The following is a 15,448-nucleotide window of genomic DNA, read 5'->3' as shown; positions in this document are numbered from 1 at the left end:
TGCCTTGGAGTTATTCGTTTTTGAGCTGGGCGCTTTTGGTTTCCATTATCGCTGAAAAACAAAAACGCCCAGCTGAAAAAAAGATAAACGTCCATGTTTTTCGAAAATACGGTTCGGTCCGCCCCTTCACGGACCCGTTCTCGGAGATAAACGCCCATGGAGATAGACGTTTCCGTTCGATTATGCCCCTTCATGTCACCTGCATTGTAACTATGTATTTCTCATTCCGGAATTGGTGATCGCCATTACGGAACAATGTAAGCCACATTGAGCCTGCAAAAAGGTGGGAAAATGTGGGATACAAATGCTACAAATAAATAAATAACCTGGAGGTAATCGCGCTGCCCGGTTACCGCTGTGTTACTGTGTTAGTGCTCCCCACCACATGGCCACACAGTAAGGGTTATCCTACCGTGTGGCCATTTTGGGGGGGGAGTATTTTATCTTCTGTGGTAAATAGGGCCCTGGCGCATGGGAAAAATGGCCCCCGATGCTACCGCAGGGTTCTTTTTCCCACAGCTTAGTAAAAGGACCCCTTAATACGGGTAAGTGCACACACATTCACGGATGCCGAATTTATAACATTTCCCTTGTTGACTACTAACAAATGTTTGTTCAGTTCCTAAAAATCATTAAAATATTGTATTGTCTTTTTAAAACTTTAGCTCACATTTTTGAAGCTGGAACTGTTCATTTTCATGTGTTTTGTTGTAGATGAGCTGTTAAAAGAAACACCTTTTCGTTTGAATAACATGGAGGTGATGGATCCATTTGTCTTAGCACATTGGCTAGATGTGCATCGCCAAGAAATAAACGAGAAGAAATCCTTAAATATTTTTGGAGACAAATTTGAAACTGAGGTAGATATTGGAGTTAATCCTGCAAATGTGTGAGATTTCGTTTTATCTCAGTAGGGATGAAAATAATTATTTTTAGCACACTAGTTCAAGTTCAAGTTTATTTGATATAGAGGCTCATTTTTGAAACAAAAAAAAAACATCCAAAACGTGGCACAAAGTGGCAGATGGGCTTTTTCTTTTTTTGCCAAAACATCCAAATCGCTATTTTTGAAACCCATTTTAAGATGTTTTTCTATGCAGTTCATATACAGTGCGTCCAGATCACAAGGGGGCGTGTCTGGGGCGAGATTTGGGCATCCCAAAACGTGAACGTTTTTCTACCATAATTGAACAAAGCAAAAATGCCCAAGGCTAAAATTTCAACATTTTGTCTAGACCTATTTCAATCACGACTAAGTCACAAAGAGATGCCCTAAATGATCACTGGAGGAATTAATGCATGACCTCCTCTTACTCCCCCAGTGGTTACTAACCCTCTTTCACCCCTAAGGAAGCGAAAGAAACAGTCCTATTAGAGCAGCAAGCGGGCCCCTGGAGTAGCCTCGTGGTTGGCGCAGTGCACTGTAGACAAGGGGACCCAGGCCCATATCCCAGTCTAACTGTTACATTTGTGGTGGAAAGCGTGAGCCCTCCAAAACCCACCAAAAATCTACTGTACCCACATATAGGTCACACCTTCAAGCATAAGGGCTATTGTTGTTGGGTTCAGAAGGTTTGTGGTGAGTTTTGGAAGGCTCACCATACAGTGCAAGGGGGTAATGGTGAGATGTGTACCTGGGACCTTTTATGTGACGTCCCCAGCAATGCCCGCTAGGTTGCTCCACTGCTCTGCTGGGATGTCTGTGTGACCAGTCTATTAAGAATTCTTCCCCCCCCCCCCCCCCCATATATTCTAATGACTTGTTTTTTTCCTGAAAATAGTCCAAAAAGATAGACAGACTGAGCACAAAAACATCTCACAAATGGCCATTTTAAGCATTCAAAATCGGATTTAAACGTCATTTCAAAAATGCCCCTCATAATGTCCTAGAGACGAGCCATCTGGGCGGTTCACAAACAAATAATGATAGGGAAAGTCAGAAAGGTGAGGAAGAGGAAATGAAACTACAACTGGTCCAAAAGAAAAGGGAGAAGACAAGAGGTTCTCCACTGCTACATCCAGCGGCTCAACACGCCAACAGGAGCATCATTCCAGTGTCTACCTATAAATTAGAAAGGAAACAAAAGATCTTAATCTGAAATCGCAAAGACTTGCAAAATAAATTAGTTTTAAGGACTATTTTGAATTGCTGGTGGGAGGACAATATTCATAGATAGGAGGAAGAGTATTCCATAAATTGGGGTCAAGTTACGTCAAACACTGAATCTTGAAAGATGTCCAGAAAAATGTAATGGACGGTGTAGAGGCAGAATGTAAGGGTCAGATATTCAAAAGGATTTCTCTTTATAGCAGCTGCCACTATTTGGATAAATCTTCTACCTGTTAATTTCAGCCACACTCATAGGTGCCACCTCTGTGGGTGCTATACGTGCTTGAGCACCCCAATATAGAGAAAACTCCATTGCAGTTGTCTTGCCTCTAGCAACCCCGATCATTTTGAAAAGTTGGCTCCTACGGCCACAGTCTAGCAATATTGCAACTGAGAATGTTCTAGAATTGTTCCAGGGCTTTCCAGACACCTCCCATACAAAGAAAGGCTCTTCAACAGAGAGAAGATGACTGAGGGAGACATGACACATGTATTAAATCGTCAGTGGTTTGGACGGGTGAAATAGGGAATAGTTCTTTAACTTCTCAAAGAATACAAAAAACAGGAGGACATTCCATGAAATTAACCATGAAAAGATTGAAAACAAATTGTAGAAATTATTTTTCATGCAGCACAGAATTTGTTGCTGAAGGATGAGGTCATGGCCCATGGCCTGCCTATGCCCCTCCCATGCGAATGCCCCTTTGAAGTTCGGAATTAGAACACTTAGACACCAAGTTATAGAATAGAGCAGTGGTTCCCAAACATTTTTGATTCACAGCACCTGAGGAAGGGGCATAATCGAACGGGGTGCCCAAGTTTTCATGAGGGTGTCCTCACAGGACGGCCCCGCAAAGGGGTGGGGAAACCCGTATTATCAAAACAAGATGGGCGTCCATCTTTGATTTTGATAATACGGTTAGGGATGCCCAATTCTCAACATTTAAGTCGACCTTAGAGATGGTCGACCTAAATGTTGAGATGGTCGACCTTAGAGATGGTCGTCCCCGGTTTTCAGCCATAATGGAAACCAAGGACGCTCATCTCAAAAACAACCAAATCCAAGCCATTTGGTCATGGGAGGAGCCAGAATTCATAGTGCACTGGTCCCCCTCACATGCCAGGACACCAACCGGGCACCCTAGGGGGCACTGCAGTGGGCTTCACAAATTTCTCTAAGGTGCATAGCTCCCTTACCTTGGGTGCTGAGCTCCCCAACCTCCCCCCCCCCAAACCCACTCCCTACAACTGTACACCACTACCATAGCCCCAAGGGGTGAATGGGGGCACCTAGGTAAGGTATACACAAAAAGTAGCACATATGAGTTTATCTTGTTGGGCAGACTGGATGGACCGTGCAGGTCTTTTTCTGCCGTCATCTACTATGTTACATGTGGGTACAGTGGGTTTGTGGTGGGTTTTGGAGGGCTCACATTTACCACCACAAGTGTAACAGGTGGGGGGGATGGGCCTGGGTCCGCCTGGCTGAAGTCCACTGCGCCCTCTAAAACTGCTCCAAGGAACTGCATACTGCTGTCATGGAGCTGGGTATGACATTTAAGGCTGGTATAGAGGCTGGAAAAAAAATGTTTTAATTTTTTTTTTTTTTTTGGGTGGGAGGGGGTTGGTGACCACTGGGGGAGTAAGGGGAGGTCATCCCCGATTCCGTCCGGTGGTCATCTGGTCAGTTCAGGCACCTTTTCACGGCTTGGTCGCAAGAAAAAATGGACCAAGTAAAGTCGGCCAAGTGCTCGTCAGGGACGCCCTTCTTTTTTCCATTATCGTCTGAGGACGCCCATCTCTTAATCATGCCCCAGTCCCACCTTCGCTACCATGCCACGACAGGAAGCAGTTGAGGACGGCCAAAATCGGCTTTCGATTATGCCGATTTGGGCGACCCTGAGAGAAGGACGCCCATCTCCCAATTTGTGTTGGAAGATGGGCGCTCTTCTCTTTCGAAAATAAGCCTGTTAGTGTCCAAGTAATTTTTTGTGGTGTTCCCCCCCCCCCCCAGGCTACACGGCCCCCCCCCCCCCCAGACATGTCCTTTGTGTATGGTGTACAGCGCTCGTATGCCTTGTAGCACTATAGAAATGATAAGTAGTAGTAATAGTAGTTTGAAAGAATTATTTCTCTAAAGGAGTTATATGAAAAGCATGGCAAGCAATGTATAAGGGGGAAAAAAAGAATTTTTCACTCTCATGTTTTACTTTTTTATAGGCTGTGATATATGGGCCGGGAAAATGTGACAGAAAGACGAGGAATGTCGATATCTGGATATGGCAACTGGTAAGCTGAGAATTAATTGACTGTGATAATTAACTCTACTTACTTTCGCTCCTTTCTGCAAACAAGAGGTTGGGAAAAGCAGGTACAAGCACGTATATTTATTAATCTGGAGCGGAATTTTAGAAAGGACGTCCAGCTCAGGATATGGACGTCTGTTAGAACTGCACAAATGGACGTCCTTCTCACATGTATTTTAGAACAGCATACGGCCTGCTAATAGCGGTTAAAGATAAACCTTCTATTTAAGCGGCCTAACTTAAACACTCAACTTAGCTGGTTTAGCACTGAATATTCATGCTTTGCTGGCTAAGTCGTACGACATAGCCGGTTAGCAGCTAGCTGCTAAGCGTCATAACCCGCCATCTCACACTGAAAATGCTAAGCGCTATTTAACCAGCGGAGTGGAGGAGTGGCCTAGTGGTTAGGGTGGTGGACTTTGGTCCCGGGGAACTGAGGAACTGAGTTCGATTCCCACTTCAGGCACAGGCAGCTCCTTGTGACTCTGGGCAAGTCACTTAACCCTCCATTGCCCCATGTAAGCCGCATTGAGCCTGCCATGAGTGGGAAAGCGCGGGGTACAAATGTAACAAAAATAAAATAGATACTATTGGAGATTCTACATGGAATGTTGCTACTATTGGACATTCTACATGGAATGTTGCTATTCCACTAGCAATGCAGCAACATTCCATGTGCAGGATGGACGTCAGACTCACAGAAGCAGAAGCCTGCGTGGCCACATTGGTGATCTGCAAGGGCCGACTTCTACATGGAATGTTGCTAGTGGAATAGCAATATTCCATGTAGAATCTCAAATAGTAGCAACAGTGGAGGAGTGGCCTAGTGGTTAGGGTGGTGGAACTGAGGAACTGAGTTTGATTCCCACTTCAGGCACAGGCAGCTCCTTGTGACTCTGGGCAAGTCACTTAACCCTCCATTGCCCCATGTAAGCCGCATTGAGCCTGCCATGAGTGGGAAAGCACAGGGTACAAATGTAACAAAAAAAAAAAAAAAAATCTGCATCTGTCTGTGTTACCAGTTTTTTTTCTATACTAGCTGTGAAACCCACATACTGCCTTAATTTCTGCTCAGAAATCGAAGCGCATTCTACAATAATGTTCCTAACCTAATTGTTTAACTAGCTAATCAGCGCTGGCAATTGGATATTAAAAAGTGATTATCAGCACTAATTGGCATTAATTAACTCGTTAAGGGCTTCTTTTACAAAGCCGCACTAGTGATTCCTGCGCAGCAAATGAGAGAAAGCCCATAGGAATTGAATGGGCTTCTTCTCATCTGCCACACTGAGAATTGGTATTGCAGAGGTCCTAAGTGTACTCTTGTAACGCACACTACTTAAATTCTAAATCACATAGTTGAAAAGGGGGTGGAGCCATGGGCAGGGCTTGGGTATTTCTACAATCTATGCTTGCTTGTATAGAATACATCTGCACCTAATTTAGGTGTCAGGGCGTAAATGGCCACGACTAAATTTGGCCATGTGGAAAGGCACTCAGCATAATTCAATGCACTGTATGGAAATTTAAGCCTATTTTATAACATTTAGGCGTACTTTTCAGGATACACCTAGGTAAGGTTACCATAATTTGTCCTCTCAAAAAGAGGACACATGTCCCGCCCCTGCCGCCCTCGCCCCGCCCCCTGTCACATATTCCCCTCCCCCCGGGTCACATATTCCCCTCCCCTGCCCTCGTCACCTCCCCTCCCCAGGTCCCATCACCTCCCCTCCCCTTACTTACTATCTACTGCCCTGGTGGTCTAGTGACCACTTCGGGGCAGGAAAGAGCCCCCCTCTTTCCTGCCCAGAGCTCTGTCCTTGCCCTGCATCCTGTTGCTGTGATGGTCTCGGGATTCAAAATGGCCGCCAAGTTGAAGACTCACAAGGCCGCTTCAACTCTCGGCGGCCATTTTGAATCCCGAGACTATCACAGCAACAGGATGCAGGGCAAGGACAGAGCTCTGGGCAGGAAAGAGGGGGCTCTTTCCTGCTCCGAAGAGGTCACTAGACCACCAGGGCAATAGATAGTAAGAGAAGGGGAGGCTAGGATAGGCTCGCCGCCCGCCCGCCCGACCGTTTGTCCAGAAATCTGGACAAACGGGCAGACTGGCAAAACCCATCTGGACGCCCGGACATGTCCTAAAAAAGAGGACATGTCCGGGTAAATCCGGACATATGATAACCCTACACCTAGGTGCAGTTTTTTTCCTGTGCAGAATTTTCAGGCTCCATATATAGAATCTAGCCTTATGTGTAGAATTAAGGGGATATTGTACGAGGTAAATTTAGGTCTAATTTATTCAATTAGATTAGATTAGATTTAGGGATTTGACATATGTAAAGCACCCTGTGCTTCACGCAGGGCTCAGTATTCAAACGTTTTTCACACAGGTATGTGTTTACCCATCTAAATATGAGGTTTTTGAAAAGGATCCTTTTAGTGCAGCTGAACCTGTGTTGCACTAGAATGGTGAAAGGAAAGTTCATATGGAGAAGTCATTTTGAAATTCTAACATGTATTTCAGTCCTGGATTAACCATTAAGCAAAAGAAGCGCGTGCTTAGGGCACCAAGGGAAGGGGGGCACCTCAGAGTTTCCCCCCCTAGCAATCATGACGTTAACTCTTTCACTGCTGTCTGCCACATCCATTTTGTACTGTGGCAGGCTCAACGGATTCCAACTGGTTTTTACTGTTGTTCAATGGTTTATCATTACATTATTCTGCGCCTATATTGTGTGATTTCCACTGTAAGTGTCTGACCCCGAAGCAGGCGGTTATTCCATCGAAACACGGCCCCATCCCCCGGGTCATATACACACGGTTGCCGAGAGGGGGGAGCGGGGGGAGGGGACAAAATTCCCTGGGTCCAAGCTTCCAAGGGGGCCTGGCAGCGGGGTCTCTCTCTCTCTCTCTCCTGCTCCTGACGGACCCGAGTGATCATGTCCCGACAGGAGCGGGAGAGAGAAAACTCCAGCGCCGGGCCCCTTTGGAGGCTGGGGAGGACCCGGAGCGTCCTCCAGCGCTGCTCTTCTGCCTATTGCTGAGCGGCTGCTTTTCATCTCAGGCGCACATGCTCAGTTTTGAAACCCAGCATGCCCTGAGAGGAAAAGCAGCCGCAGGGGCAGGCAGTCAGCGCTGGAGGAAGACGTCTTCTGCTGGCGGGGCCTTGGGATCCCCGCCAGCCAAGGTATTTAGGCAGCGGCAGCGATCGAGGGCAGCAGCGATTGGGGATGGGGGCGGCAGCAGCCTTGTCCTGGGCCCAGCAGTGGCGGCCCTGCCCCGGGCCTAGTTCAGTCTCTCGGCGGCCCTGTATACACGTGTAGTGCTGAATAAAATTGTTTTAAGTGACGTTCGGCTGAGGAGATTTCTTGGTTCACTCCTACTTCTTGGATTTTTACTTGAACTACACATAGGGGTTCTTACCTTTATCTTTGTGTTGTTCTGTGGTGTACAGCCATTATCCAACATGAATTTCAGTGTTTTTCTAATCATTATAAATATCATATATAATAATTCTCACCTCCAACGTTCTGACTTGCCTGGGACTGTGGCTCATTCCGAGTTGGTCTGCTAGGCTCCGTAGATCAGGCTGACATCATCGTAGCCATTATGATATCAACTTCAGAACCCGGGGGGAGGGGAGGGGGGAAACATGCCTCACAGCTGATCCATGTCCAGAGGAGGGTCGCTGAACATGGGTGGCTACAGGGGGGCAGGGGATCACTGGACATGGGTGGCTGAAGGGAGGCAGGGGAGAGATGAGGGTCGCTGGACATGGGTGGCTGCAGGGGGGCAGGGGGTCACTGGACATGGGTTGCTGAAGGGAGGCAGGGGAGAGAGGAGGGTCGCTGGACATGAGGGGCAGGAGGGGGGCAGGGGAGAGAGGAGGGTCGCTGAACATGGGTGGCTGCAGGGGGGCAGGGGGTCACTGGACATGGGTGGCTGAAGGGAGGCAGGGGAGAGAGGAGGGTCGCTGGACATGGGTGGCTGCAGGGGGGCAGGGGGTCACTGGACATGGGTGGCTGAAGGGAGGCAGGGGAGAGAGGAGGGTCGCTGGACATGGGTGGCTGCAGGGGGGGCAGGGGGTCGCTGGACATGGGTGGCTGCAGTGGGAGCAGGGGGAGAGGAGGGTTGCTGGACATGAGTGGCTGCAGGGGGAGAGGAGGGTCGCTGGACATGGGGGGCAGGGGGGCAGAGGAGGGAGGAGGGTCGCTGAACATGGGTGGCTGCAGGGGGAGAGGAGGGTCACTGGACATGGGTGGCTGCAGGGGGAGAGGAGGGTCACTGGACATGGGTGGCTGCAGGGGGAGAGGAGGGTCACTGGACATGCGTGGCTGCAGGGGAGCCGAGGAAAACCTTGCTAGCGCCCGTTTCATTTGTGTCAGAAACGGGCCTTTTTTAACTAGTATATGATGTTTTGTTTCATAAAATAATGATATTTCTCAGCACTCACTGAATCTTAATGTCTTGTCAGTTAAGCAAAGGAAGGGCTGAGGGGCACCATTGTTGGACTGCGCTTAGGGCATCGGTTGATGTCCTTTAAAAACATATTTTGCAACCTACATCAAAGACGAGCACAGTACAAGGAGCCGCATTCTCCCGCCGGCCCACATTTCCAAAAGGACTCCACGGGAAGTTTTCTTTGAAAACTTACTTCCTGGTCTAGGGGCCTGCAAGCGCCAAAATTGCTTTCACCATGAAGTATGAGACGAAGAACTCGTTCAATAGGTAAAATCAAATCCAAGATGAAATCCTGTCATAGAAAAATATAAGAAGGACACATATACCTTATTAACGTGCCATCATGAGAGGCCTCTGTGTTTTGGGCTACAAAATCACTTTGCATGTTCTGCAGCAGCAAAAATCACACTTATTAGAATGGTGTCACCACCGTTAATAAGTGTCACCGCCAAAACAGACTTTATCGTCAGGGTAAGGAAGTATGCAGACCATGAAAGAAAAAGAGCAACAGGAATCTCTTTGCTGAATTCCCACATCAGCAGAACTGTGACACATGAGAATGAAGTGCTGAGGGGCAGCGTTGCTTCCTCTGGCCATCTCTCAGTCCTTTCGCTATTCATGTCTTGCACCTATTCCTTCTGTCTTCTCCATGTGTCATCTTGAAAACCAGCTCGATGTTATATATTGTGATAAACACAGGCCTGCCGTACCCCGAGGAGGCCGCTAGGGGGCGCTCTCCTACAAGAAATAGGGAAAATGCCATGATCTGGTCCCTAGGGGGAGCTCCAATTGGGACATCAGGGTAATGGCCTGAAGGGGCCAGCAGAGAAAGCTTCAGCTAAGGCCTGAACATGGGGGACCAGGGAGTATCTGTAGCAGGGGTTCCCTGCTAAGAGAAGGGCACCCAGAAGGCTCTGGACTCTTCCAGAACTGGGAGGAGGGGCCCAGAAGGGCTGTGGTGGGCTATTAGCAGCCCTATATAAACAGTACCTCCTGAGAAGCTAAGGAGGGACAATATGGGAACCTGGAGGAGCCTGGGAAGCCGGCTGGAGGAGGAGTACCTGGAAGAGGGAAGAGAGCGCGAGAAGGAGGCCCTAAGAGAGAAGGTACCTACCAGGCCATGTTGTTGATGGACTTGTGAAGTGTTTAAAATGAACTAACAGCCGTGGGGTGGAGGATAGGACTGTAAGGTTAATGAGAGTGAAGAAAGTCCTGTCCAGGGATGGTGGCTGTTTTTTCACTGAGACCCCGTTCTCCCAAAGTAAAGGGACTCAGTGAGTGTAGTTGCAAGTGAATGATAAATGGAAAGAAGTGGTTCCCCACAAGACTGAATCCAAGTACTAATAAAGTGAATTTGCATTCGTTGACTGCCTAATTTGCATATTGATGAAGGCTGGAGAATCCGAGTTATAGTCCCAGGGAAAGTGCGGTGGGGTCATTGTCTGTGAACCAGAGGAGTGACCGGGGCACACTGGACCTAACAGGGAAGGATATCCAGCAGGAGGAAGGCATGGCAGAGCGGTCACCCTGAGCAGGGTTGCCAGATGGGAAAAATTTTCCCCGCCCTAAACCAGCCCAAAACCAGCCCAACGTCAAACCCCGCCTCCCACGTCACCAGCCCCGCCTCCCACGTCACCCCTGATGTTGCTAACCCCGCCCCTGACGTCGACCACGCCCCTCAAAAGCTTCTATTGGACCACATCGGACCAATAGAAGCCCCGGGAAAGCTTTTATTGGACCAAATTGGACCAATAGAAGCCCCGGAAAAAAACACACAGCGGCCACAGGAGAAGAGCCCAAACCCGCACCCCGCAGCCGCCGAAATTTTGCCACAGCTGCTCAAAGAAAACCCGCCCAGTGTTGCGGGAAGACTGCAACCCTGGCAACAATGACCCTGAGTAAGGAAGGAGCCCAGGATATAGAGGTGGGTGCTTGACAGTGACTGGGGGAAGACCAGCTTGAGTTCTGCTCAGGAGCATGGGGCTAGTGAGGCCGGGTGGAGAGCAGGAAGTGCATGTGTCTATACAAACTGCTCCAAAGCTGAGTGCTAGAGCACCTCAAGAGGGCTTAGCACAAGAATACTCTGGGGGATTATAAAAGAAACTCCTTTGTTTAGAACTGTTTGCTTCTGAGCTGTTTTGCTGGAGCTATCAGGGATTTACAACTGGTTGTTCTAAACTACTTTGGTTGGAACTGCCTGGGGTTCAGACGTTTGCCTCACTGGTTACAATATATAGCTTGGCTTGGGAGCTAAGACAAATCCAAAGAGGCTGGCATGTTTGCCTAGAGAGTGTGGGGTTTATACAGGAGACTTTTCCCCAACTCCAGCCAGCAGAGGGCTGCATTTCTGAATCACCCCGTGGTCAGGAGCTTTACAATATACAGCTTCCTTTCTGTCCTACCTTTACCCATTTGGGTATTACTACTACTACTACTACTATTTAGCATTTCTGTAGCGCTACAAGGCATACGCAGCGCTGCACAAACATAGAAGAAAGACAGTCCCTGCTCAAAGAGCTATGTAATAAAAGTGAGCCAAGTATAGGACAATCAAGCCATTGTGACATCACTGATGAGGTTGGCTCTTATTGGTGGACTGAGGCATTATGACATCACAATATTAGCTCTGGTTACAAGAGACTACTACTACTACTACTACTATTTATCACTTCTATAGCGCTACAAGGTGTACGCAGCGCTGCACAAACATGGTATTCATATGGGCTGAGTACACAAGAAAAGGAGTTAAGAATTTACAAAAAGATGAAGGAGGATTCTTAAACTGTTTGCCACCCTATTGAAAGCATCACCTCTATCTAAGTATTTTGTGGGTTTATTTTAGCTAACGTTATTTTGGGTGTGCTAGCCTGGGGTATCCTATTTCTATGTTTTAAATACAGTTATAGAATGGAGTATGAAACGGGATCTGAATTACAAAACACATTTTGCAATCTAAAACTGTTTTCTGCTTTTCTATTCAATCAAATGTACCCAGCGGCAATGGCAATTATTTCCAGGAATTACATTAACATTGCTAAAAAAAAGGAATTACCATCCATCAATTTGGATAATTGGCACCTGTAATTACATTGTGCTAAACATATTTGATTGAGGATTATGGACATTAAACCTTGCAGTAGCTTGCTGTTTTGGTAAAGTTTTGACATACTGTTAAAACAGGACTTAGGGCCTCATTCTATAAAGGTTATGCTCCTAAATTTATGCTCCTAAATCTACGCTCCTAAATTATGAGCACCCGCCTCTTCCCTTTACTGTAGCTGCCTGAGCCTCTGACGAAACAGGAAGTTACATCAGAGAGGCGGCTGCAGTAAAGGAAAGAGGCGGGTGCTGGCAGCAGGACAGCGTATGGGAATCGCTGCCGCTGCAGGGTTTGGAACGTCATAAAACAGCTAAACGCCGTGAAGGGGGCGATGCCGCTCCCCGAAGAGTGGGGAGATTCTGCTTCTGAAGATTGCCGCCTGAGGCCCCCGCCTCATGTGGCCTAATGGTCGGTCCACCCCTGCCCATGTCCCTCCCGTGGCCACACCCCCTTTAGGGATATGTGCTATCCCCCCGGATTCTATATAGCGTGTCTAGAGATCCTCCCCAAAATCTGAATGTATTCTATAACAACATCTGTAAGTTAATTGGCTTCACAAGCAATAATGAGCACTAATTGGCAATAATTAGAATTTACGTGCACAACTCGCTAAGCGCATTTCTGTAACTCAGCGCACCTAACTTCTAATGTGCACAGGCAAAAAGGGGTGTGGTTATAGGCAGGGAAATGGGAATTCCGTGGGCTTTTCAAAATTTATATGCAAAGTTATAGAATATGGCCCTGTGCACCTAAATCAATGCACTGGGATTTGCGCCATATTTTCGTTGGTATAAATGTAGGCGCGTAGTTTTAGGCACTGGGATATCAACGAAGTGAATTCTAGACACCGTGCCTAAATCTAGGCGCCATTTATAGAATACGCTTATTCGGCAATGTTTACCATGCGCATTTTTTAGGCGCCATATTTAGACTCTCCCCCTATAGGAGTTAGGCAACCTGCCTAATAGAATAGTGCGCAGCCAGCTTCTTATGCAAATTTTAATGAGTGCCAATTAATATCAATAATTGGTTGTTGGCACCCACAATGATCTATCCTAAATTCCAGATAAGGAGAACTGGACAAAACTGAACCCTCGATACTTGATTGCTTAATTTACTCTGTCACCATTGAACTTTAATGCAACACCACTTTATTTCTCAGTCCGGAAATGAACTCTCTATACCTGACTCTATACTCTGTCACTTGTGAACTTTAATGCAATACCACTCTGTATTTCTCATTCCGATAATGGCGATCGCCACTACGGCATAATGTAAGCCACATTGAGCCTGCAAATAGGTGGGGGAAATGTGGGCTCAGTGGCGTTCCTAGCGTGGATGGCACCCGGGGCGGATCGCTGATGCGCCCCCCCCCCCCCCCCCGCCTGTGAAATGACACCTTCCCCGCTGAAATGACACCCCCCCGGGTGCACGCCGCTGGGGGGGGGTGCCGCGGCGCGCGCCTGTGGGCTCCGACTTCCGCGAACTTCGCTCGTTTGCTGCAGCTCCCTCTGCCCCGGAACACGAAGTAACCTGTTCCGGGGCAGAGGGAGCTGCAGCGAACGAGCAAAGTTCGTGAAATCGGAGCCCGCAGGCATGTGCCGCGGCACTCCCCAGCAGCGTGCACCCGGGGCGGACCGCCCCCCCTTGGTACGCCACTGTGTGGGCTACAAATGCAACAAATAATTAATTAATTAAATTGTTGATGGTTAAGAGCTCGTTAACCAGTTAATTTACACACACATCTCTCAGCAGCATGTCCAAATTTGGGCATCTTATATAGAATCCAGGGATAAGTTATTGCGATGCAAAAACAGAATGGCATAATTTTGCTGGGTTACGCCATGGTAACATTGTTATTGCGTGATCACTTTTTTTTTTTTTATAAGAATTTAAATTTACAAGCAATAAAATAAACTTGCCAGAAATACAGAGAAAGTAATACACAAGAATTATTTCAATCAGGTAATTCTATACTCTTCCTTAGACCACAATATAGGGAGAGTGAAACAAGACAAGGAGATCAATTAAACAACAGTAAACAGAAAAAACGTGGTATTGACCTGATTATCCCCAGTTATTATTTGTCTGAATCATTATTCCACATTGATCGTCTGCCCAACAAAGTGACTAGATTTGTACCTGCCACTCCATGCAACTCGCAACTCTCTGTGCCCTGTTTAAAGTGCTAAGGCTATTTAAATTTTGCTTTGATTTCATCTTCTTTCTATATAGGGATCCTCTGTATTTATCCCACGTTTGTGAATTCCATCACTGTTTTTGTTTCTACCACCATCGGGAAGGTAGTCCAGGCATCCACTGCCTTCTCTGTAAAGTATTTCCTGATGTTACTCCTAAATCTACCCAGGAACACCCTGAGCCAGAATCACGCTTTGTGCAACATGCCCCTTAGCACCCCCACTCCGCCCACTGTGCTGCAGACACCACAAGGCAGGGAGCGATGCTGAGTCACACCAAAGACCGTCAAGTCTAGCATCCTTACTCTTGACAGTGGCCCCAGCTTAGTTCAAGGGCTAAGCAATGAGTTTTCCAAGTTTACCTAGCTAATACATTTTAAAGGACTTTTGTTCTAGGAATTTATCGAAACCTCGAACCCCACTACGTTATTCACCTTCATGGCAGCAGATTCCGCAGCATAATTATGCATGGCATGAAAACAATATTTTCTATGCTTTGGTTTCAGTCTGCTGGTTTTTAATTGTGATCGACTGTCCTCTTGTTTTTGTGTTGCTTGAAAAGTTAAACAACTGTCCCCTGTTTAACTATTCTACCCCATTTATTTATTGCATTTGTATCCCACATTTTCCCACCTTTTTGCAGGCTCAATGTGGCTTACAATCAGTGGCGTAGGAAGGGGGGGCGGGAGGGGCGGTCCGCCCCGGGTGCACGCGCTCGGGGGGTGCCAGCCCCGCTGGTTCCCTGCTCCCTCTGCACTTCCGGGGCAGAGAGAGCAGGGAACCAGCGGGGCCGACACAGCTCCGAGTGACATGCACTCGGGGTGGATCGGCCCTCCCGCAGGTAAGAATGCGGTCCAGGGGGGAGGTTGCACTCCGGGGGGGTGCGCCGCAGAGGGGGGGGTCGCGCCGTGCTGCACCCGGGGGGGGGGGGTGCACAGCGGCGACCCACCCCGGGTGCCATTAGCCCTCGCTACGGCACTGCTTACAATACATCATGAATGGTGGACATATATTAGAAAATAGACATTTAGTGGTACAGAAGGATCGTGGGCAGCATGATGAAGAAAAAACATGACAATAACATAGTAACATAGTAGATGATGGCAGAAAAAGACCTGCACGGTCCATCCAGTCTGCCCAACAAGATAACTCATATTTGCTGCTTTTTGTGTATACCCTACTTTGATTTGTACCTGTGCTCTTCAGGGCACAGACCGTATAAGTCTGCCCAGCACTATCCCCGCCTCCCAACCACCAGCCCCACCTCCCA

At 47.7% G+C, this 15,448-nt stretch overlaps 1 protein-coding gene across 2 annotated transcripts in view; it reads left to right on the top strand.

The window, feature by feature from the left end:
* Positions 1 to 15,448, top strand: part of HAAO (3-hydroxyanthranilate 3,4-dioxygenase) — a 77,795-nt gene that overhangs the window by 50,369 nt on the left and 11,978 nt on the right. For both annotated transcript variants that reach the window (XM_030195791.1, XM_030195790.1), the window contains 2 exons: positions 715 to 860; positions 4,331 to 4,399. In XM_030195791.1, coding sequence (XP_030051651.1) covers positions 715 to 860; positions 4,331 to 4,399 — 215 coding nt within the window. The remainder of the gene's footprint in view (positions 1 to 714; positions 861 to 4,330; positions 4,400 to 15,448) is intronic.

Source organism: Microcaecilia unicolor, chromosome 3 (genome assembly GCF_901765095.1).
Source record: "Microcaecilia unicolor chromosome 3, aMicUni1.1, whole genome shotgun sequence".
In the NCBI taxonomy this organism is placed as follows: Eukaryota; Metazoa; Chordata; class Amphibia; order Gymnophiona; family Siphonopidae; genus Microcaecilia; species Microcaecilia unicolor.
The sequence above is the reverse complement of the archived record's forward strand: the minus strand, read 5'-3'. Positions and strand labels throughout refer to the sequence as shown.